The 24,916-nt window shown below is 44.4% G+C and overlaps 1 protein-coding gene across 2 annotated transcripts in view; it reads left to right on the plus strand.

Annotated features, from left to right (window-relative positions):
• The first annotated feature begins 333 nt into the window (after nt 1–333).
• LOC119441579 (uncharacterized) overlaps nt 334–24,916 on the plus strand; it is a 116,297-nt gene continuing 91,714 nt past the window's right edge. The window contains exons 1-5 of one of the 2 annotated variants that reach the window (XM_037706187.2): nt 334–450; nt 8,653–8,998; nt 14,064–14,321; nt 19,912–20,416; nt 22,214–23,596. In XM_037706187.2, coding sequence (XP_037562115.1) covers nt 8,839–8,998; nt 14,064–14,321; nt 19,912–20,416; nt 22,214–22,448 — 1,158 coding nt within the window. In that variant the 5' untranslated portion in view covers nt 334–450; nt 8,653–8,838 and the 3' untranslated portion in view covers nt 22,449–23,596. Of the gene's footprint in view, nt 451–8,652; nt 8,999–14,063; nt 14,322–19,911; nt 20,417–22,213 lie in introns of those variants that run through there. The other variant, XM_037706186.2, reaches the window with a different exon arrangement.

Raw genomic sequence — 24,916 nt, forward strand, 5'->3', positions numbered from 1 at the left:
AGAAGCCCGTGGAACAACGATATATATGTACCAATATACCTCCTGTGAGGCTCCAGAAGCGCATACATTTACGTAGTCAAAACATCACAGGGACAACGAAACAGAGTATTCCGTTTTCCTTGTCGCAATAAATTCCTGTGTTCTCTGATTTGTCATAAGCTCCGGAAGTGGCAAGTGCGTCACGCAACACCGCTCAAGCGTAGTGTGGAAAAACATGGAAATACGAGAGCGTCCGTCCCATCCATGTTATCGCAGAAACGCTGGGACGAGATAAGTGACCACGATTCTCTCGACGTTCGCTCCGTCTTCGTCTGAGCGTGTAGCTGATGAGGCCCCGCAAGCAAACAGCGCACACTCACAATCCTCAATTGTAAGCGATCAAAATGACCGAAATAATTATTATTATTATACTATTCATCTGTTGCTTTCATTCAGCAGCAGCAAGCATTGGTAAGTGACAAGCATGCTTTTTCATCGTGACGCCACTTTTTGTTTCCAGGGTTCCCTGGCTTTTTAGAGTGAAACGTGCTCCATCTATTCGACATAGCCTGATAGCAGAATGTGTTTTCCTCTCTCGCCCTACGCATCAGCTGGTGTGTGGTTTTTGCGACTTGGTTACTGGCGCGGAACGCGGGATCACCGCCACAGTCTTTCCACCACTTATCAAAACAACGCCCCGGTTAACCCTCGAAGCTATATGCGTGCTTGCGCAGCGAGATTTTTAGGCAGCTGCCGCTTCTCCCGCACTCAAAACCGGCAGCATAATATCGGTATATACTCAACCATACTGCCGACATACACAGGATAATTTATGGGGTACTTCTTTCTTGCACCGTTTACAGTATACATCCTGAGTCTTGATTATCTTGTACTGTGTCAAAACTTAACCAGGAGCACCAAAACTATTCTTGCATGCCCTCGGACACTCGATAAGTTGTCCAATACCCAATGAGTACAGCCATTTTCCTTTCTTTTTCTTCTTCAGTTGCGAATTACTTGATTAGTGCATTCTCAGCCAGTGCGCTTCTTAAGATGTATACATCACCACATTTACGTCGCACAAGTACACCCGGAAAGGCGCTACGACATAAATTAGGCAGCTTGCGTGAAGACTGCAATGGCAAACTTTTACCCTCCTATCATAATATCTTCAGTCGGCTGACCGCACTCCTCTTGTATGTTGCTTATTACCAACGCTCATACTGAAATCTGTAGGTAAATTAAGAGTCTTCAGGAAAATTTAATACCTAAAGGGATCCGTCCTGGAAGCTTGAGGCTGGACCTTAAATCCGTGGTCCATACGTGACAGGGTAGGGTAGGGTAGCTGTGAAGACAGGGTAGCTGTGCTGTCTGGCGATATTTGCACGAACCAAGTCTAGTTTCTGTGTAATAAAAATAATAAGATATTAAGATCAGGCCGGGACGAGAATAAGATGACAAGGAGACTGCTAAAACTCCACGTAATTTCAAGCAGTGTAGCAAATTGTTTTTTCTTGATGACCAGCCTCACTAACTAACTTGCATCGATTAATAAGGAATATTCCTTAATGTTTCTTGTCTGTTATAAATCATGACGTGTTCCGGAATACCTTTCTGTTAAAATTTAGGGCGTTATAACGTAAAATGATTCCAAACTGTTTTGTTTCCAATTGCTGCAATCAGCCTGCACGATTGGTCAAAACATTTTCGGGCCACTCCCAACTTCGCCGGTCTGTCACGCGACAGCACGAAAACTGCCATAGCTCCCCATCTGACAAAATGTGTACACACTGATTATGCATGATTAAACCGCACAAAAGAAAAATAATCATTCCTAATTCGAGGCCTTTTCACCATTAGCCCTCTACTATTGGTCCAATATTTTCTGGCTACGCCCACTTTTCGACCAGCCACCGCAAGCTAAGTAAGGTGAAGCGGACCAACCGGAGAAGCCGGCACCAGCCTCTTCATGCGGTTATATATTTTCACTGTGCTGGCTCGGCCCCATCGAAACCCTCTCCACTAGAGCGTGCTCCTCGCCTATTGGCAGCCAAATGAATAAGGAAAACCGCTGAGTGTAGACAATGTTATTAGTTTTGAAAGCGAACAAATGTGACCTCCTATAAACGACGGGAGTGTTTCAATGGGTTGTTCAGACGACGCTGCGGGTCACCGCCCGATGCTTGCGTCGGTGGTTACGTAAATTTGACATCAGGAGTTAGGAATCAAAACAGCTTGACATCATTTTAAGTTATAGCGCCCCTGCACCTGACCTGTCTGTTATATTTTGACACTGGACCGGAAACTAGCCTTCCCTGGCTATCGGTCCAGATATCTGTACAATTATGATTATGTGAAGAAAAATAAAGCACTTGCACTTGCAAAAAAAAAAAAATAAAGCATAGTCGAGCGGATACTTCCATCTGCCCTGTTACCCTCTTCCTGTCCTTTACTGGCCGTTTTCTGCTTTAACAAACTTGAAGCGCGTTGATATTCGAATGGCTCCAGCCGGAATTACATTTGTCATTTATAAATAAATCATGAAATAAACAACTAAGTAACTATACTCGCGGATAACTTTCTGTGGCTATGAAGGGAAAGCTACGGAGGCAAAGCGCGCACAAGTGAGAGCGCTTCTGAAAAAGAGTCCCGCGCTTTAATCCACGTCTGTTTAGGCTGCGCAAGGAAAAGGATAAAAACCTTATTAGCAACAGTTAAAAACTTCAGAGCCCTTCCACTACTGTGAGCACGGAAGCCAGCGAAGCTGTGACTAGGTGGGTCTGCTGTAGTGAATATTGCTATAGTGAATTTATATATTACCATGATTGGTTATATTGAGCGCATTCGGCACGTTCGTCGATGAAAAAGCACACCAGCGTCTCCTTTTCGCCCGGCGCGATGGCCAAGTAGTGCGTTTGCTGAGACAAGTCCGCCCCATCGTCATAGACTGGCGTATGAGCCAGAGCGCTCTTAGCCGCACACTGCACTGCAGCGTCAGCCTTCAGGATCCTGTGAGATCTCTCCCGCTCCTGCTCTCGGCGGCTCCTACCCACTCTTTCTTTCTGTCATTCTATATTTGTTTGTTTATTTCTCTCTGTCTTGTCCCTGGCTCATACCCGTATATCCCTGGCCCTTGGGTCATACCCGCATATGCGATGCGGGTATGCGCCACACGTGATTTTATTATCGTTAATCGTGACGTAAATGACGTGCCTGCGATGTTATTGACGTCATGACCTATCAGTCATGCTAGTCATCCGTTTTGACATCTGTGCTAAGGCAGAACTGGCGGGAAACCGCCATGCACATGGAGCCGAGATTGTTGTACACGCCGGTCGGTCTACGGACGCGATCTCCTGGAACCTAGCCCTTCACAGCTTCGCTGTAATAAGATAAAACACGCCACTGAGTGTTAAAGTTTACTTATTTTGTGCATTTTCCCTTCGGCGTCTGGGCAAACGCGAAACTGTCGCACGTGGAAGCTGCGTTGATTCGGCGTCTGTCCCGAGTAACCAAAGGCATTGTCAAACGCTGCCGGACTACTTGGCGCGGTAACACACGTGCGGCAAGCCACGCGCTCGAAGCTTTCCCTTCATAGCCACAGAAAGTTATCCGCGAGCACAACTAAATAAATAAAGAAATAAAATATATGTTCATTTAAACAAGGATGATACGCCATCTACAGGGACAAAACCTCTGTTGCAGATAATACTTCTCTAAAAATAAAATAAAAGAGACGGAGCATGCATCGAATGTACCGGCGCTTCGGTAAAGGCATCTAGGGGGGTGCCTAATCGCAGGGTTCCACGTACTTTCAACAAATCAGTTGTCAACTCACGTGCAATACTTTGCTTTTATTTTACAGTGAAGGTCTTAAAGGGAGGTCTGCAATGGTCTTCCTGCGGCGGTGAAGGCTGGCATGCGAATAGCGAGGCCAAAATCAAATGAAATTGCAATGCAACTAGGGTCCGAGCCCCTACTTTCCTTCGAAACATAACCGCCAATCATAATAAATTAATCACAGGGCACCTAAGCCTTTCTTATGAGTTGTGAATGTGAAAACATAAATGTCCAATTGAATGACGCTGAGTGGTCCGAGCAATAGCCGTACGTGCTGCCCGAGCCACCGAGCAGCAGCAGCCTGCGGTGCCAACGCCGCATGCCATCGACGCGGCGATGCGCTGTCCCCTCACGCAACACTTGGCGCGCTAATTCTGCAGCAGGTGTAACCTTTCGCCCACTCTGCTCCCTCGATGCACGCTCCTGACATGGTATGGTTGATTTATTCTTTTATTGCGATAGCAATTATATGGACACTCAAAAGCAGATTGCTGCCGTCGTCGTCGCCGTCGCGGTCGCCGTGAGGTTCCGTATGACGTCAATGGAGATGAAATCGTCGCCGAACGCTGTATGTGCGAGTGAAAGGGCGCGAGGGGCGCGCGCTTTCACGGGGAGTGAACGCACAGTGGAGAACAAACGCGCGTTCTGCGCCGTGCTCCCTTAAGGGCTGCAGAAGTAGGCGTCTCTTTCCTCATTTACAATCACCATATATGTAGAGCAAACGCGCCTTCTTCCGACGCGCGAGAGGCCGTGGGGGAGGGGGGGGGGAAGGGAGGCGACGTTTAGCTGCGGCACCAAGTGCCTATTTATATCAGAGGCTCCGGCAACAGTCACCAACGCCGCACGCATTTTGAGCGAACGCGGGCAAAACGCCGACGGCGTCGACAACAGTTATGCGTGTTGCCGGTGCTGCTGCATGTCCAAGTTTATACAGCTGATAAAGCTAATATTATTACTACGTATAGCTCTCTACAAATTTGCTATCGCAATTGATGCTTCGCCTTTCAAGTGAAACTGCGACAATATTTATTCGAATACCCATTAATCGTTCATCAATTTATCCTTTAGTCGATTAATCGCTTTCGATGCAGGCTTTTTCATCGAATAATCTAAACTATTGCCAGGCACATTATAAACGTTCAAACACAGTTATCTACTTTTGTAGGAACCTATTTTAATGCTCGAGAGGTGGAAGCAAGTTAGATATACAAGGGCACAAAATTAAATCTCTAATTTGTTTAACACTTAAGAGTTAGCACTAGTGGCCTTTAAAAATATAAACATTATATCATACAAAATGACACTTAGAGCAGCGTTAAAAAAGGCAAATGGCACTAGTGAATCCTCGTACAATACAGCTAAACAAGAAATAAGAAAAACCGCAGGAGGGAAAGAAGTCCAACTAAAATTTGGAAGGAATTGCAACATGCACCGGGGAAAAGAAAATTCCTGGAGTGAGGCGGAAGTCAAGACGTCTGACGCTGGATATCAGAGGCCATCCAATTGGTCGTGCCACTAGTGTTCGTTTCCTGGGTTCACCATAGACAGCAAGCTACTGTGGCGAAGAGTGGTTGAAAGTGTTGTGGTTGCATAAGTGCACAGAGTCAACGCACTTCGTCGCTAGGCAGGTGTACGGTGGGGGAACAATCCGAACAATCAGCACTGAACGCTGCACTGATAACAAGCCGCATTCTCTATCAGTTCCCGCTCTAATCACCATCACCGAGTCAATTCGAGTGCTTGGAGGCAGTATATAGAAAGGGACTTCGCTTGGAGATGGGTATTCCTCGGGCAGCTTCAAGCAAGAAGGTTACTAATGAAGCAATCGCTCCTACTCCGCCTTATGATATCTCAGGCATTGTACACCCAGCTGTTAAAGCTGGGCGAGTCCCTCGCAGGCACGGCGCTTCTCCGGGGGCTAAGAACAAGAATTCACTCGCATTTCCATGCGGCGCTGAACACCTTCCGATATTTAGGATTGGAATGGCCTAAACGGGGTAGTCTGGACCCGCCATGGTCTTTTTTGGACGTTACCTGCAGCATCGATGCAGCCCAACTACGGCGAATCACTCCATTTCAACTGCCGAACCTCAGTTCCTTGTACTGGAACACTTCAGCACACCGTATCAAAGCCACCTACTAGCGTACGCACACGAGTCATTGTGTGAATAAACAGATCTGCGCAGCGGCATTCTGCATACCCTTCCTTGATGTATCATGGTCTGGCCGCGTGAATCGCGCAGTTTTGTCTAAAACATTACAAAGCACCGCAATTACCACGGTCTTACAAAAACTACGGGCCAATTCTGCACGAGATATCCTGGTGCTGACGCACTCAAAGTCACCATTAAAACGACTACATCTTCGCCTAACTCAAGGGAAGTTTACAAGTTTACAAAGCAAGCGGTAGTACTAATCAAAAATCTAATGAGCAAAAAATTGTTCCGTAAAATTTCAATGAATTTCATCTGACGTAGGAATTGAAACGAAATAGCTGACGCTCCTGCACGTCTAATCCTGACATGTGTCCGAAAAGTGAGAGCATCAAGCATTGTTTAGAACTTTAAGGATGCAATCCGTAATCACGTTAGGGTGATCCACAAGGCTCGACACAAAAGTTGTGTGATCCATGAACTTACTCGCGAGGAAACGACGCTGTTGAACCGCATCAGAACAGACTCCACGTACACCCGGACTTGGTCATTCAAGACTAGACCTTGTGCTTCCCCGCTCTCTGCTTTCTGTGGTGATATCGGCGACATTTAACATTTCGTTTGGCTCGGCCCACAGTTCGGCATAGAAAGAAACGCGATGGTTGACAGCCTGCAAAAGAGTCATCTTTCGCACAGGACCTTTGAGGACGTCGGACTTCACGCCAGGCTTTGAGGACGTCGCACTTTATTTATTTATTTATTTATTTATTTATTTATTTATTTATTTATTTACGATACTGTTGGCCATAAGGCCGTTACAGGGTGGGTTTTAAGGCATCACAAAGAGAATTTTGGTGTTACAACAAAAGGTTATCAAAGATACAAACTGGGTGTTACAGCAGTAAAATACATCAATAAAGTGTCAGTCATATTAAAGTCATGTCAGTCATATTAAAGTCATGTCAGTCACTTCATGCCAGGCCTGCTGGAACATCCACCGCCCCCAAAGCCCTGGTTTAGAATTTTAAGCCACGTCCTCATTTCTACAAAGCGAAGGAATGCAAATTGGCTGAGATGTTCGGATAAAACCAACACGTTCTTTGAATGGCCACACACCCAGCATGCGAGAATGCTCGGAAGCTACTGATTTGCTGGAATCCACATGAACTTCATCGTTATGTCAAATACGAGCTCCAAACCGGCGCGCATTCTGTGTCACGTCTTTAGTAGACTGAGAGTGACACGATGATCAACCGCTGAGTTGCTATAATATGCCTTGAATTGCGACCTCATTTCAAGCCTCCGGCTTCGGGTGGCGCGGTGGCGGGTGTGGTGTGGGTGAAGAGAGGGGAAGCATTCGGCTCAGCACCACTCGGGACTCGTAAAAACAGTCGACAGTCGCACTACCACAGACGCACAGTGCCTGCTCGTGCACCGCCATTCCAGTACGATTTCAAAATTTTCGCGCACTCCTGTCAAACTCTCGAAAACGATTAATCGAAGATGTCTAATCGATTAAGTCGTTTGAATCAAAAGTGGACATCGATGAAGATTATTCGTTTTGCGGGATAGTTTTAATCGGTTAATTGTTCATCAAAATTACCAACCCTACGACGTGGTGTCACAGCCAATGGCAATGCGAGTTCATGTGCCGTTTCACTGCTAAAGACGACAGACGCCGACTTTGGCGCTCAAAGGCCTGTTTGACGCTTTCCTATAAATAAAAGTTACTTTGCGTATGTCTCTTTCATGTCTCATTCAACGGTGCGCAGTTTGTTTTAACCAGTAATTATTTATTTCTGTTTTTCACCTCGCGTTATACCGGCTGCCCGTTAAAGGTCAGCCAGGGCTGTCTACGGCTGCATATAGGCGTTGAAAGCTGAGGCAGTGATCAGTTGTCTAAGCGCTTTTTCCTGTTGTAGTTGGGCAACAATCTAGCCAATAGCTAGTTTCGTTGATTCAAATTAGTCTGCTGATAAATTGACGCTCATGGAGACAGCGTAATATTTCCGCCTTTTATGGAGCAGCATATGCTCGATTCGTCTTTTAGAGGCTATGCACATTATCAGTGTATGCTTTTATAGGCAGTCATTTCTTGTTCTGAAATCACTTGCGCTTGTATGCTAAACTGTCAAGAGCAAGGGGATCCCTCCGGTTTTAAGGTTGTTTACGCTTGTTGTGCGTAGTGAGCACTGAAAAATATGCATATGATATCCTATAAGGAAAGCCGTTGTTGTACAGTGCGTTCTAAAAAACGGCATTCGAAATTCTTAGGTTGGTGGAACAATCCAGCGAATTTCTTGGAATTACTTGTGCCACAGTGGCATACATATCAGTGTGATTCCGCATTATTAGTCAATATACAATAATAATTAGTGAGTTAGGTGATCCTAATTCAAAACATCCCGTTTCTTCGAGATTGCTTCTACAACTGTGTTAAAAGCAATTCAGAGAAAATAGCGTGATTATTTCATCTTACCTATTTGAAAAGTGTTTTGCGTTTTCTCGAACAACGAGTCAGGAAGAACAATTTTTAAAGTGCATACCAAACACGTAAGAATGTCAAAACCAGGCGCTAAAGCATACGTGTTTGTCTGTTTCTAAGCCTTTAAAATTTATGCTGCTTCTAACGGCTCATTTAACGGTTGTTTCAAGCCTTTCTATTTTTCTTATCTTTCAGAATCCTGCACGCCGCAAGATTCTCTCATAGACAAGGGCCTCAGAAAACTCCTACTATCGCACCAATTTCTCGAAGTCCCGCTTCCGGACTTCATGAATAGTGCTCCAGACGAAAATGGTTTTAGAATAGGCTTTTCCAATGGCCGACTTCGGGGATTGAATACTATCAAGAGGAGTGGACACAGCTATGTTAGTGCTGATAACGATGGATGTAGGCTTAATTTGCACATTGAAGGTGGACCCGTGGAAGTTTCTTACGTCGCTGGCTTCAACTCGTCGTTTCTGCGACATAGTTTCGGCACAGCTGCGCATTTGGCTACCTTTCGGGCGTCGCTCAGCGCTGAAGAGTGAGTTGCTCTTGCTATGCTCTAACGACACCTAAACGGGACACAAACACTTAATTACACATGAATAGGAACGGTACATATTTGTGTATGGGCAAAAATCGATACTTTATTTGATCCACGACGTATAACAGCACGAATTTAGACAAAGGGTAGTGAAAGAGACAGGCGTTGACAAGCGCTCACTTCCAACTGAATTCTTATTTCAGAAAAAAAAACATATATATAGGGTAAACGTGCGCGATTTTACACCAGCGCTGGCTCATATCTATGACAAAACAAATCGAAACATCAGTGCCCGACACCAGTCATTGCCAAGGAGCGGGCACATCTTCCGCATCCCACATAAGATAGCTCCTTCGTCGAGAAGGCTTATTGAAGGCTTGCTTACCGCATTGCCCGCTTCAATTGCCGCTGTTTCTATGGTAAGTCCGGTGTGGTCATGTCTGTGCCTATAGCAATAACAGTAGTATCATACGTGAGAGGCTTACACCCGCACTCAGAACAATGTTGGACCACACCAAAGTCATAATAGAAGCAGCGGCAATTGAAGCGAGCAATGCGGTAAGCAAGCCTTCAATAGCCCTCTCGAACAAGAAGCTATCTTATGTGGGATACATATTCCGAGACTTACATATTGCCTCTGTTCACAATCGCCACTAGTTCATTTTTTTAAATTTCACAGGATCATTTCATTGCAGGATCGCCATATGGTTCTGGTGCTAAAATGATTTTGATGACTAATTGAACGCCAACTAAAGACGAGTGGTAAATAATTTTGTTAAAATAAATTTTTGATCATACGTGCACAAGCTGAACTTGTTAGTAAAGTAGAATGTGTTATGCTAAAATAAAACAATGCATTTAATTGCACCTGATTGCTCATCGGTGGCCATATACAAAACATATAGTGCACTTAAGGCGCTGGCCATGGTAGTGGTGAAAGTAAAAGAAGACATGCCGCGCTTGCTCGCCCGCTTCGCCATAGCTCAGACTGACTTGTTCAGTCCTACTGCTGCAAAACTACACAAAGTGCTGCTAGGCACACACCCCCATTGCATTTGGTGGATGCGCTGGGTGTCTCTTCAACATTTTTGAACTCCACAGTCGGACGCTACCACCAGATAATACAATGGGACCGTCGCACGCTTCTGTTGCTAATACTGTCAAATATTAAAGCATATTGAAATACCGTTGGCTATTCCTGGCACTGTCTGTCTTTCTAATTTATGTGTAAATGAAATATGGAATATTCTGTCAGGTGATAAAAAAAATTCCGTGTGCCACTCGCATGACTGTTCTCATACAAAAAAGTACGCTAACGTAGGAGATAAAATTACACGTGACGGTCTGACATCGAAGCGATTTTAACTTTCCAGGCTAATGAAAGTTAACGTATTGGGTTTTCCACGACGTAGACAGTTTCTCAATTTAACTCCGGACAAAAAAAATGCGGGTGGTCTGGCGTTTATGTTGAAGTCCTTGGGAATATCGACTTTCGATTAGAAGCTTAATTCTTAAATGAGAATACTGCTTGTGAACAAAAATCATGTGATGCTTCTACATCTGTAAATCAAATACATATTTAAATCATATGCAACAAGTTATACTTGTTCTGAACGCGTTCTGGCGCAAAGGGCAAGTAGAAATGGTGCACGCGAAATCAGACATTCTGAACAAACCCGCGGTGCACGCTGGGGCGTGTACTCGGCGTGCACAACAAAGATATGTTCGCGGAAACTTCGTCAATCCCCCCCCCCTGCGGCACCGTAGTGACTTTGACGTTGCGTTGCTAAGCCCGAGAGCGCGGGATCGACTCCCGGCAGCGGCGGCGGCCGCATTTCGATGGGAGCGAAATGCAAAAAACACCTGTGTGCCGTGCATTGGTTACCATTTAACGAACCTCAGGTGGCCTAAGTTAATCCGGCGTTCCCCACTACGGCGCGTCTCACAGTCATATCGTGATTTTGGCACGTAAGACTCCAGAATTTATTTAATTAGATTTCACCTTTCCCGGTAATGTTGAAGAAGAACGTACCCTTTATTATGAAATCGATAAGATTTGAGTCTGGTAATGTTGAAACCTTCATGCATTTTTTGTGTAACTGCCGCTAAGCTTTATTGTCTTGTTATGGCCCCGCCCTATGATTACGTCAGGCGCCGTTCTAGAGAGCCGTGACAAATATTTTGCTGCTTGTCTTGTGCCTACGCTTACATCCCCTAAATTTGGTGACGTATTTGCTTCTGCGCCTCATGAAGGCGTTGCACGTTTGCAAGGGATTGGATAAGTCATTACGGAAGGTCTTAGCGTTGTCAGGCACCCCCAAGACTACAGTTATTAGGCTGCTGAGGCGTGACAGATTGCTTATAAAAATTTTAAGGCGAGTGCTGGGGTCAGCGCCTATTCATTTTCTGAAGAGCACGACAGCGAGATGGCAGAGGAAGCCATTGATATTCTGAGCGTTTGTCAGCACTTAAAGTTGCTAACACAGGCGCATCTTTACGGGATTTTCTTTATTATCGCAGGAAATGTTTTTTTACAGCAGGACCAAAATTTTACGAGCATGCGAGAGAAATAATTTTATCAACACAAGGATCTTAAACTTTCGGCTATGATCTTTAACCTTCTAATCGAAATGTGCCCTCAATATTTTAAACCTACACAACAGTTAACAAAATTTTGTAAACAATGTTATACAGAATTAAAATAGCTCCATAGAGAGGCCAGTAACGCGCTATGCGTGTATGCGCCACAATCTTAATTTTTACTTTAAATTAGGTGTGGCACGTCCTGTAAGTATCGCTATGAAAAACGGCCGGAGGCAACCCATCTCATGATCAATGCCGACGCTAATGCGATTAGCATTGAAGCAATGTAGCGGCACCCCGTAGTGACGCCGTAGACACGCGTCATGTATCAGTCGTGTATGCAGTCGGGCTACTGTCGCGCATTTTAATGACGGTAGTCTTTCTTGGGCTACCTAAACGCGAAATACCCTCTCTGTCTGTCACTCGATTCAACCGCCCGGCAAAAACCAAGTGAGCTACTAGCGCTGGTGGCACGGGGTCATACACGTCAACATTATCGAGCGCAAAGGAAACCTCAGGCATACTTGAATCAAAATACGAGCGTATATGTACATAACCGTGATCCGCAGTGTTCGTTTAATTAGGAATACATATTGATCTGGTTTTTCCGTTAGTAAATGAAAAATGAATGCTTTAGAAATGGTGTCGAAAAGACGCTACGCGTTAAAAACAAGCCGACTGAAGCCGCGGCTTTGTAGCCGGCTTGAAGCCAACAGTAATAAATAGTCCCAACAGATGGCGCGAGAGCAGGGCGAACACGGGAAATTTGAACTGAATTCAGTAAAACCTCTATTTCGTCCATCATGTGAGGAGTGAGAGGGGAGGGGAAGAGCGTGAGGGATGGGAGGGAGGAGAAGAGAGGCTGTTACGTACCAGGGGCGAAAGAAGACTATTGTCTTTCGACATCATTTCAGCGAAGCAAGCAGATATCTTTCTGGACACGCTGCACACCTAGTGGTGCCACCTAGGAGTCCGTGTGGCGCCTATGTAACTATATCAGGCTAGGTGACTATTTGTCGCCGCCCCGTTTCAAAGGGGATGCCAATAAATCATCATCATCACCATGTGGGCGCGTGTGGAAACATATATGCAGACAAGACTGTCTTAATATAAATAACTTTTGCTTGATGGTGTCAAAGAGGTTCCAGGATGAGGGGTACATATCCAGACACCCAAGTTGGCGTTCAATAGGTGCACTGAAGAGCGGCACATGCTGAGTGGCACATACCCACAGAGTCAAGTTGGCGTCAAAAAGGTTCATTGAAGAGGAGCACAAACCCTGGGTGCTTAACGAGTGACACAAGCTGGTGCGATGGTTCTTTTCTAACCGGGTTTCCTCAGCACAACAGCCAATCAACTAACCATGGATATCCATCGACCCAAGTTGGCAGGGAAATAGAGCAGGAAAATGGTCTGATTAGTAAAAAGATAGTGCCCTAAAAGCGCGTTCAGTTCCCAAAGAATGCTAATCGCATTAATAAGGTCGTGTTACCTGAACTGCGTCGGTTCATACGTGAAAAATATAGGAATACGGATGAAAACTTTTTGCGCAGTTTCACACTAGTGGCGCGAAGTCTGAGCAAACAGCGAAGCTGGCGGCCCTTCCCTTGGCTTTTCATTAGCTTTAACTTGTTTCCGTCTCACCTTTAACTTGCTTCTCTTTCGAGCGTCGTCCTCTTCTTCCACAGCTGGCACGTTGATGCACCTTGGCGCAACCGCGCGAACGTGCTTGTGGCATTACTCCCGCGTTCGTCGTCGTCTTACACATTGGCTCTGCTGCCGCTCATCATTACAGCGTAGAATTTCACTTCTCTTAAGTAGTGGGACGCGTAGAGCTGCTGCCGACGCCAACCACATTTCCCCGCGTTCGCGACGAATGCGCCTGGAGTCCGTCCTTGCAGCCGATGCCTCTGGCAGCGGCTCCGCAGGTAAACTGACCAGGCAAAGTGTCTCCGCACCTCGGCGACGCGGAGCTATATACTCTGGAGTGATGTCATTGCCTAGCTTCGTCCCCACGCTCCTGTGGGGAGAAGCTAGGCAGAGCTATGGCGAAAGAGTGAGTGGCGCTACTGCGGAGGCTACGCAAGGCTTCGCTAAGTAGCGCTGTGGCGCGAGCGGCGGCGGGACGAGGAGGTGGCGCTCCGTTGCTAGGCAACGCGGTGAATCATGGCTCGACGACGTTTTTTTTTTTTTTTATTCAGCAGACATATTACGGCCGGTTAAACAGCTCCGCTGCCAAAATTTCTTTTACCCAATTTAACCATACTTATAGACACAAATACTTACACGTCCTCGAGAACTGTTTACTAACATGACACAGATATATCAGATCATCGATATTTATATTGAGGTAGATTACTAGACAAATGGGCTGCTTTGTACCCCGCAAATTTTTTTAGTAGAATAAGCCTAATGGTAAATTTTTTACTACTTCAAACTGTATATTACCATAACAAAAGACTGCAAAAACTGCGTACAGCTTACTTTTGCAGGCCTTCACCCAACCACCTTCGTATTGAGGTCTACGGAATGCGGATGTCCAGAATACGCCTGCTTTTGAACAATGCGAGCTTCAGTGGTTTCATCTACGACTATGTCATCGACTATCTACGGCCGTATGTGGAAACAAAAGTTGCTCAGCTCCTTGCTCGGGAGCTACGTAACTTTGCTGTGAAGGCCTTCAAAACCGTCAGGGTCTACACTGCAAGTAGCGAGGACGAAGACATCTTCGCAGAGGGTACGGTGATTCTTACAAATGTTGAATGTATATACATTTCAATCGAAGTCTTGAATGAATGTCGGCACGCCTTAGTACTCTCAGTGATAATGTATCCAGTAGGCGAAGTTTAATCGTCGCTTTTCTTTGAATCATGCTACCCAACCGCTGATGCCTTCGGTGTGTCCTTCTACGTGTGTATCGATATCGTTATTGCGTGTAACGCACGCACGTCATATTGTAAGAGCCGAAGAGCACCAAAAGTAGTACTTTCAATCACTTAGTTCAAATAATACATACCCGCCGCGGTGGCTCAGTCAGCTAAGGCGTTGCGCTGCTGAGCACGAGATCGCGGGATGGAATCCCTGCCGAGGCAGCCGCCTTTAGATGGAGGCGAAATGCGATAACACTCGTATGCCTGCGTTGTAGTGCACGTTAAAAAACCCCAGGTGGTGAAAATTAATCCGGAGCCCTCCACTACGGCGTGCCTCATAATCAGAATTTGTTTTTGTCACGTAAAACCCCAGAAAGAAGAAGAAGAAATCATATTTAAAACTGAAAACCAATGAAGCAGTCCATGAACATTTTAGTGACCGCAAAAAGCAATTATTGAAAGATAACTTACTGCTAAAGGTTGGTATCTCAAAAAAGCCAACAGAACGAGAAGTCGCTTCGAACAACTGCATATGAGCTATGCATTCTAGACAGTGAGTTGTCCAGTCAGGTCCTCGCTATTATTTTCTCTCTTTCAAGCGTACGTGTGTTTACAAACGAAATAATTTTTTTAGATTGAGCTTTAGGAGGAGCCCACTATATACGACACTGCGATGATATACACTAACGCAAAAGCTATGTAACCGATCCTAATGCGGCCTATTTTAACACAAAATGTGTCAATACCCTAAAATGTAGAAAGAATTAATCTTCAATAAAAAGTGAAATCGAAGGCATAATAATGCACGCGGTATCGTATTTTCTGGAAGGCGTAAGTTCTTTTCAGTTTTCCTTCCTGTTGGTGGCACCTCTCTACTTTCAATTTTTACTAGGTTGTGTTTGTAACAATATAGTCGGAAACTGCGCTCACGCAGTGATGTTCACGTTTCTCTGTATTTTCGCTTACCTTATTATTATCTGCGCAGGCATAATCAAAGCAGTTAGAGGAAATGTTCTTTTGGGGTCATTCCACGCCAACTGCCCCAACCTTGGCCCCCGACCTTGAGCGACTTCATTGAAAAAAAATGAGACTATCTATTTAAAGCAAGACGCCTTCCTGTGAAACATTTTTGCGGAAAAACATTTTCAGCTTCACTATAGGAACATCTGAAGTTTTTTAGAAAGCTCGAAAGTATGAGTCATAAAACGCATTGTCAAAAAATTTGCTCCTCTTAAGTTCGGCGAGGACACAACTTTCCCTCGAGAATGAAGAGAGGCTTTTCACTCAAAAAAGATTTTATCGCTCTGTATGTTTCCGCGAGTAATTTATACTGTCCTAAATATGCAAAATTTGGTCCATATTGGGAATTTTTTCGTGGAAAGATAACTTTTACCCTCATGATATATTTTATAGCAACTTATTGCCAGCAAGTTCTACTGTAAGTGAGAGATAATTTAGGACGGATATAACGTGAAATGGTCTGTGCAGCTGGTGACAAAGTTGCAAGAAATTAGGTTTCGCCGACGTTTAGTCGTAAATTTAGCATTGAGGTGGTCGGGGAAAAAGTACGCCAAATAGTGTATTTATTGGCAACATCCATTGTCTAGAGTGAGAAACTTTTATGAAATTACTTTTTATTTTATGCAAGAAAAGCAGTTCTGAAGTTGTGTTATACTGGTCTCTGTGCTTGCACGTGTTTCCCCTTCGCAGGAAAGTCTCCTAGCCGTACGTAGAACCCGCGCGGTCGCAAATTCTTGCACTCTGTACACACGCCGGTGCGTACAGAGTGCAGTTATGTGCACTAAGATTTAGATGTGATCAAAACATTATGATTAAGAAGAGAATCTGTTGCTTTATTACGGAAAATATTAAGCAAATATCAGCCAACACAATCGTGTTTTAGCAACCATGTTGGAAATGACATTAGGGGAGTGATATCGACTCGTCCTTAAGTGCGTTGGCATACTTAGGTTCAACCTACTGCATTTAAAAAGATGGTGGAAAGAAATAAATACGTTTAGTTAGTCGCCCTCTGTGTCTTTCTTGTTTTTAAATGTTATATTCAAACCAAATGAGGCAATCCGCTGGTTTCAAGACTGTAGGTTTAACCGAAAGAAAAGAATACCTTCGTCAGTGCCATCGTAACATGGTATGGAAGGACGAGTAGACGCTTCCATGACAAAATGCAAGGGCCTTCGCAAAAGTGTAAATGTACAGGTAATGTATGGTATAGTTAAACTGCCTTAACCCACACGGACAAAATGAGGCCGACAAGACGTGTACAGGTAATGTCATGGATACAGCTTCTCCAATGGCACAACTGCTACATATCGCCGACTCAAGAGCCGCCGTTCCTCGATGTACAAGCCACACTGCGGATATCTAGCAGTCGTTTGCAAAATTTCGCAGCCTTGCTTTGGAATGATCCCAGCACGTCTACTAGGACGTCTGCCTACTAGGGCATCGTACAGTTTCTTCTGTCATTTGTTTATTGCAGGAGAAACATGGTTGCTAAAACATGATTGTGCTGGCTGATATTTGCTACATATTTGCCTAATAAAGTAGCAGATTCTCTTCTAAATTATAATGTTTTTGCCCATTTATAAATCTTAGTGTACGTAAGTGCATTCTGTACACACCAGCGTAACTTCCCTGTTCCGCATGAAGACGCTATGCAGGCCCTCGGTGTGCAGCGACATCCAGGTAAATGCGCTCTATTGTGGCTCGCGTTTTTTATTGGCCAGGCTAATACTGGCTAATAAAGCACTCAAATAAACAGTTTAGGCGCTGATTATCTTGTCTCGATGTTCCTCCATTGACTCAGAAAATTTTGCATCCACGCAAGTTCTACTTACCACTAGGACGCTATTCCTATGTAGGGGAAACACGTGCAAGCACAGAGACTGGTCCAACACAACTTCAGAAATTTTTTTCTTGCCTAAAACAAAACGTATTTTATAAAACTTTCTCAGTCTGTAGACGATGGGTGTTGCTAATAAATACACTATTTGGCGTATTTTTACCCTCACCACCTCAATCCTAAATTTGCTACTAAACATCGGCTAAAACTAATATTTCTCCAAATTTGGCGCCACCTCTACAGGTGATTTCACGTTATATCTATCCCAAATTATTTCTCGTTTATAGTACAACTTACTGGCAATCAGTTACTATAAAATATAACCTTTGGAAAGTTACCTTTCTGCAAAAGAATTCCCAATGTGGACCAAATTTTGCATATTTAGGGCAGTATAAAAACTCATGGAAACGTAAATATCGATAAAACCTTTTTGTACTGAAAAGCCTAGCTTCATTCTCAAAGAAAATCCTGTCCTTGCTTAACTTACGAAGCGCAAATTTTTTATAATGCTTTTTACGACTCATACAAACTTCAAATGTTCCTAGCGGTGCTGACAATTTTTTTGTCACAAAAATGTTTTACAGGAAGACTTCTTGCTTTACATAGATAGTCCTCAATTTTTTTCAAATAAAGTGCTGATGGTGAAGCGCCAAGGTTGGGACAGTTGCATGGAATCACCCTTTTAAATAAATGGGTACCGTTTAAATCACGTTGTTGGTCATTGGACATATCCGTCCTACCTGCAACCACAAGTGAAAACTGTCTCAAGTGTGTAGAGGGACATACGTAACCCCACATAAACAGGTAGCGCCATTTATTTGAAGATAAAGATCTGAGAAGAACTATAACTTTGGGTTTTTATTTTAATTGGTAGGTGGCACTAATAGTTCGAGTTGTTTTCCTTTTCCTATGTTTCGTTGGCTGTCGTCGCTCTTCAAGTGCGTGAACTTGGTTGCTCTTTTGCAACGAATTAGTTGCTCGGTAAGTCACAAAATTACTTCTTGAACTCCAGTAATGCAGTTAGGTCAGATGTACACAGGTGTGGCGTGAGAGTGAGCCATTGTTTTCAGATACCTGCAAATATTATGAACCTAGCGGTTAAAGATGTGCAGCGCTGCTACAGAAACAACATGACATACCTGTTCTTTCGGGATCTACTGGGCAGACAGCTCATCAATTGCAGGAGCTTTTGCAAGGGTCAGTGCCGTCTAGTTATCACAAGAGAGGAAGCAAGAGCTGCTCAATTATGAAAGGGGTTCCAACAAACGTTCGGCTCAATGGGCAAGGGCGCCCTCCTTGCCACTAGGCACAAAAGGTGCCGATAGTGTTCAACAACTTCGCGGGAAACAGACTCAAAGCATATGTGTAAAGCCTGCCACGTGCCTCGTGGCACTGCGCGCTTTGAAGCCTTTCATGAGAAGCTGTAATCACCTCATAGCCTGCAATAATGACACCCAAGGTGTGCAAAGGGACAACATGTGTCCGTCCTTTCGCTCATGGCTCCAAGTTATTTGTGGGACAAGTGTCCCGCTGATCTTTCAGATAATATTCTTGTGTAGAAAATTTTTTGCTGTTATTTATTGTGGTGAAGGTAATTTGGAAAAGGTAAAGCAGAAAGCATGAGTAGATTTCTCGCGTCTAACGAAGGTTTAAAGAAAGTACAATGTAGGATATGAAAGTATTTATATAATTACAGTTTAAAGTGCAAATAATGACGGGGATGGGTTGCGCAGTGCTGCACGTCGTTAATTTCTGAGTGATTGGTATATCGTCGGCTCTCTATACAGTCTCTTACCAACCCGTGAAATACTCACAACCACTTCTGGTCAAAATTCGTAATTTGTTAGGTAGCGTTAACAGAGGTCGTGAGAATTTTTACCATGGTATGTGCTACGTGCTTTCTCTGAACAAATCTCATCGTAATTTAGAACTGATAAACTTTGGTGTTAGGTTCTGACAAACTTACTCGCTAATTTCAAGTGTACATGTGCAATACGCTTAGCCACTATTTTTGCAATTTCGTTAGCGAGTAACGACATTCCAGAGCTCTGTGCGTAATTCAGTGAAGGTGTCTGCAGCGCATTAAATATTTGAAACACCACTTCACGCGACCAAGCAACGCCATTAAATATTATTCCATGAGCATCCCCAAACTGCAGTTCGCCCTGCTTTGAACGTCCGGAAACAGCGGTTGATTACAAGAAAAATAAAGTACGCTGTACCACGACGTTCACGAGGAACAGATTGCTAAATGAGTTAGATCGTCCACAAATTTTGGGCCTTCCTAATGTAGGCAGCGCCGGCACTGCGGTACCTTTATCGTATCGTCTATAGTGTGACTACAAAGTATACTGTGGAGCATGCATGGCCGAAATAAATTTCTAAAGTTGACTGCAGGAATGTGTTAAATAGAGTAAAAAGATGGGCTAAAATTTTCATTGCGTGTTCATGCCAAGAGGCCTTATCCTTTTCATAAGCAGTTGTGATAGTTGAGGCTGACAGTTGTTCAGGCAGCCTTGTTACATTATTGGCTAGATATTACGAACAAACAGAAGTGGCTTTCGTATCACTCAGCTGTACATTGCGGTTTGTCGCAGAATCAGTGCTGAGCCGCACTTGGACCAAGGCTCTCGGAAGTGCCGCCAGCTACCTCGCTTTGATTCGTGGCCAGCACCCTGGTGGTTCACGTAGTGGCGGCAGCGATGAAGACGTCGCTCCAAGGAGGCCGCTGCCAGAAAGGCAAAGGAGACCTCGCAGCGCAGAAGTGGAGCGCGAACGTGGAGTTTTCGACGGCTGTCTCCGTACCTTAACCCTTTCCAGAGGGTTCGACCCGGTATCGCTCCCACAAGATATCGGAGACCTCAATTTTTCCTTTGGACGCCTCGCCGTATACGAAGGCAACCTGACGGGCTTATCGAGCGTCTACAGGAGCGGTGACTGCGCGCTTGTTCTCGGCGAATGCGGCCTGGCAGTACGTCTGAATTTGGGATTTGAAGATCTGTTGGTCAGAGCTGCGGCTGCGGTCTACGAACGTTCCCGCACCAGAACTGCAATGTTAGACGTCCACATTCCTGCCGTGGAGTTGGCCCTAGACATTGCCGAGTACGTGGTCATCCTTCATTTGCGATGCTTGAAATAGGCCGCACAGAAACTTTGGAGATTTTTTTGCTGTATACGCGAAAATTAAGGACCGCGTTATTCGTTTTTTTTTATTACGCGCGATCACTACGGTAGCATACCAGGGATTATTTGTTAAATACCTGCTCGTAAGTTCACATCTTACGGGACGCCATACGGCACAAAAGGGTGTTCCACATCCGCCTGCCAGTCCCGGAGTTGAGCTCGGTAACAGTCCCAGAGCTAGATCTAGTACACATAAATATACAAGTTAGTGACTTGATTGATGGATCTTGCCGTAGCACAATTACACTTTAATGTCACCTCATCATTATACGATAGTCATGATGTATACAATAATTTATGTATAAACCTTTTCAGGCATGATGCCTCAACTCTTACTTGAAAAGCATTATATTACTATTTCGTATTTGAATCAAAGGATACGACAGAAGGTGCGAGCTCCAATGAATTTTTTGACGCCAATGCAGCCATCATTCCTGGCGGTGGCATGGAATGATGGAATACACGTCACTGAAGCATAAAGTGAATTCAGCCACGAAAAGTGAATTCAGCCGCGAGAAGCTCACGTATGTAGGATGAAACAAGGAGTCATAAAATAATAATAAAACCAATTTGACCCGTCTGAGGTTTGATGGACAAGTGAGGGGAGCACATATGATGGCCTATAGGCTGCCTGCAACCACCAACGCAGTGCTTCTGCGTGCCATCGGCGGCAACAAGGCTCACAAGATACCGATTTCCCTACCACAGAATTACGGGCAATTTCTCACTGCGCTGCATGTGTCATCGTGTTTTACCGTCGGTACCAAGTTTGCAATTGCGCTGATTAGTGTGAAGTGCAACATGACTGGCGTTTTGCCACCGATATTACAGACGTATTTCTTGAAACTAGTAATAAACAAAGTATATTAGTGCTAAATGATTAAATTACTGCTGATCGTCAATTCGGCAAATGGTAAGTGTGGTTAGTAATATAATTAGTGTATCTCCGTTATTACCAAACATATCACTCAGAACTTCGTCTTGCAAGTAGTTGGTCAGATGGGACAGAATTGCAGTATTCAAAACAGGATGTATTTAAAAGTTTCTTTTCATTCAGAAATATTTTTGTCTTTACATATACTCTCGTGTATCTGTACGAGCCTAACACTGGAAGCACAGCCGGCCGCATACCTTAAATAAGATTAAGACACAATTTTACTGCAGACCGCCAGTAAGAAACGAATAGCGACGGCGTTCCAAAAATATAAGTTACAAGCGTCCAGCATGGCGCCACGAACATGAATTACAGCTTGGTATACAACGGATCTGATCTTCTATGAAGATAGAACTGTTGATGTCTTATGCTGGCGCAGTCTTCTGCAAAATACGATTATGTCAATTATTAGGACACAGAGTGTGCAACATATTCGTTCAAAAATTATTTAAAAGCTCAAAGATCATCACAAATATCAATGTGCTTCAAGAATTCCTCGTTGAGCGCAAAAGACGTCAGAGCAAGCAGATTGTCCCTGCTAAAGAAACTGGCATCCGTGCATGTTTTCCTTACATAGTTTGTTTAGCGCCCTACGTTCTACGTTGCAAGCTCTATGTGAAAATTGTCAACATGATTTAGAATTATGCATTTTTCTGTCATATTGAGTTTCAGGACTGCACCGTTACAGGCGACGAATGTTTGGCTGCCAACTTTGTTTGAAATATGCATATCTTCTAAGTACTTATCCGTGTGTCTCCAGAAACATGTTTTTATTCTTTCAGGATAAACAACCAACTGCGAATTATTTCCTACCACATGGAATTCATGGGACCGGTCAAAGTGACGGCGCCAAGCATTGCACGAGATGGCTCGGTAAACATTGTGAGCGTTTCACCTGAAGTCGTGCTCAGCGAACAGGACCTGGAGGAGCTGAAGTCAGCTGTCCACAATAGTCTGCAGCAATTTTTGCCTACTGCAGAAAGCTTTATTTCCGATCCACTGCTTCTGGAACCATAAAGTATACATCGTAGACTTGGCGATTTCAATAGATGTGTACATATCGCAGATGAAGACTTCTTATTCTTCACTTCAAGTATTTCTACCCCAAAGCATTTGCATATACGTACACTTACTGTGTTTGTGGGCTCAAGGTTACTGATAAGTTCGCGACAACGCCCTACTGTGAACGAGCAGTAAATCTACACTCTTGGGAAGCTCCTAATCACAGCGTATTAACAATAAATAAATGATTCTCCTTTTATCAGTACGAAGGAGCCTCCACTTCTCTTAAATACTTGAGCGGATTGTACTCGCAAGTTAGGGACCATAACGCAATATACCTGCAGAAAATGTTCGTAGATTGTGCAAAAATACTCTGCGGCTGTAAAACGGCAATAATGCCGGATATGCTGCGACAAATAAGCCTCAAGCGTTTTATTGATTTCATGGAAGATGAAAAATGTTGGAAAACTCAAAACTCACCTTTGGTATGTCGGTTGCAAAATCATGACATAACGCTACATCAGTCTTGATGTTAACTAGAACATATTAACTTCTTAGAAAGTTACCACCATGTAATGCTCCTTAACTATGATAGCGCCGAGCATTGAACAAAAGAAGTAGTTCTCTTGCTATAAGGAAATCAATTACCATAAATTTTAGGTCACATTTTAATCTCTAAAAGTAACGCATGTTCCCTATCATTGAATTTATTGTAGGTTATCTAGATTTCAATAAAAGTTCCAAATCAACGCCCATGTATAGATAACCTACGTTATTACGCTGTCGGTTTTTAAGTATAAAACTCGCGTCATATCTACATGCGAGACTTCGCAACGATTGCACAGTTTCTCTGTTGAAAATGTACCTATTTGAACAAGTGCACATGAACCTCACATTGCACGCCAAAAATAGTATTGCGGTATTGTAGCTATTTTATTCCTCCACGTAACATATGTACATGTACTTTATTTGCCCCGCTGTGAGCATTCTGTCCATGTATAATGGCAGTGCTGAGATTCCTTCGGGCCCTCGCCTGGTTTTTATTCATACAGCTTACATTTGTCTTTGTCTCTTACATAAAAATAAAACGTCAATTTGTGTTTTTCGATGATTCTTCAAACCTACTCCCCGTGTGCCATTCACTGTTCCAACAGGAAGCAGGTAACAACGATTGTTTCATATGAATTTTGGACTACTGATTTGCGGAATTGCCCTTCTCTGACTGCGAGGTGCCCATATACTATATCAGTCGTGAGGCCAGAAAATTTGAGCATGCAGTACACGTTTATTCTGGAAAATATGGGCACCGATTACAATGCTTCTTACTCACAAATGGCTATAATACGCGCACAGATATGTGTACGGCCATGGTGCTCCGCCGCAGAACAAGAAAGTAGTTATCAGACAAAAGGTACGTCCTCGGGTCGAAAAATAGGCAAGAAATAAGCCTATACACACCCCGGCGTTCTTCGTCATCGAATTTGTTTCTTCATCAGCGCTGCTTCTTAATGCGTGAGCATTCTTACGGTACTCACACACTTTGCGGGGGCTATTTATTTATGTATGTGCGTTTCTATCTGTGCATCTATGTTTGTTTGTATCTAACCGTTCTCCCGACTGCCGGTGTCGCTCGGTAGTCAGTGTGGGAATGGGCAGTGCATCAGGCTGCTCTACTGAGGTAAGAGGGTTTGAAACCATCCATCGGACAAACTTGGGTCAATGAGGATGCGACAATGTGTACGTGCCGCTCTTCGTTGAACCTGTTTCACGTCGACATCGGTCACGGTAGACGCAGTACTGGGTAGGTACCGCAGGTAGAAGAAGCTCATTGACACAGACTTGCACGAGATCGCGGGATCGAATCCCGGCTCGAATCCCGGCATTTCGATGGGGGCTAAATGCAGAAAACACCCGTGCGCTTAGATTCAGGTGCACGTTAAGGAAACCCAGGTGTCCAAATTAATCCGGAGTAACCCACTACAGCGTGCCTCATAATCATATGGGCGTTTTGGCACGTAAAACTCCAGGAGGAGGAGGAATAAACTTTTATTGTGGAACCAGCACTTTATGATGGCCGAGCCTAAGCCTTCTATGAGGGGACGTCGAGGGCTTGCCTCGCCGCAGCCTCACGGGCGTGCTGGGTCGCCCAGGTTTGGTCTTCGAGGGCGGAGTTCCGCAGAGCCTCACGCAACCTCGACGATAGGGTCGTGGTGTTAATTTGTGTGTACTGCGCTGGGCACTCCCACAGCATATGCGGAAGCGTAGCCGGGTGAGTGCCACAGCACCGGCAGTTGGGGGTACTGTAAACTTTAGGTAATATAAGGTGGAGGCGGGCGGGTGAAGGGTACGTATTTGTTTGTAGCAGGCGCAGGGTGGTAGCCTGCGCCCGGCTGAACTTGGGGTGATGTGGGGGGAAGGTTCGGTGACTAAAGTAAAATGCCTTAACGAGATCGTTATAAGTAGTCAGATTGTCCGTGGTGTCC

Source organism: Dermacentor silvarum, chromosome 2, assembly GCF_013339745.2.
Source record: "Dermacentor silvarum isolate Dsil-2018 chromosome 2, BIME_Dsil_1.4, whole genome shotgun sequence".
Classification (NCBI taxonomy): domain Eukaryota; kingdom Metazoa; phylum Arthropoda; class Arachnida; order Ixodida; family Ixodidae; genus Dermacentor; species Dermacentor silvarum.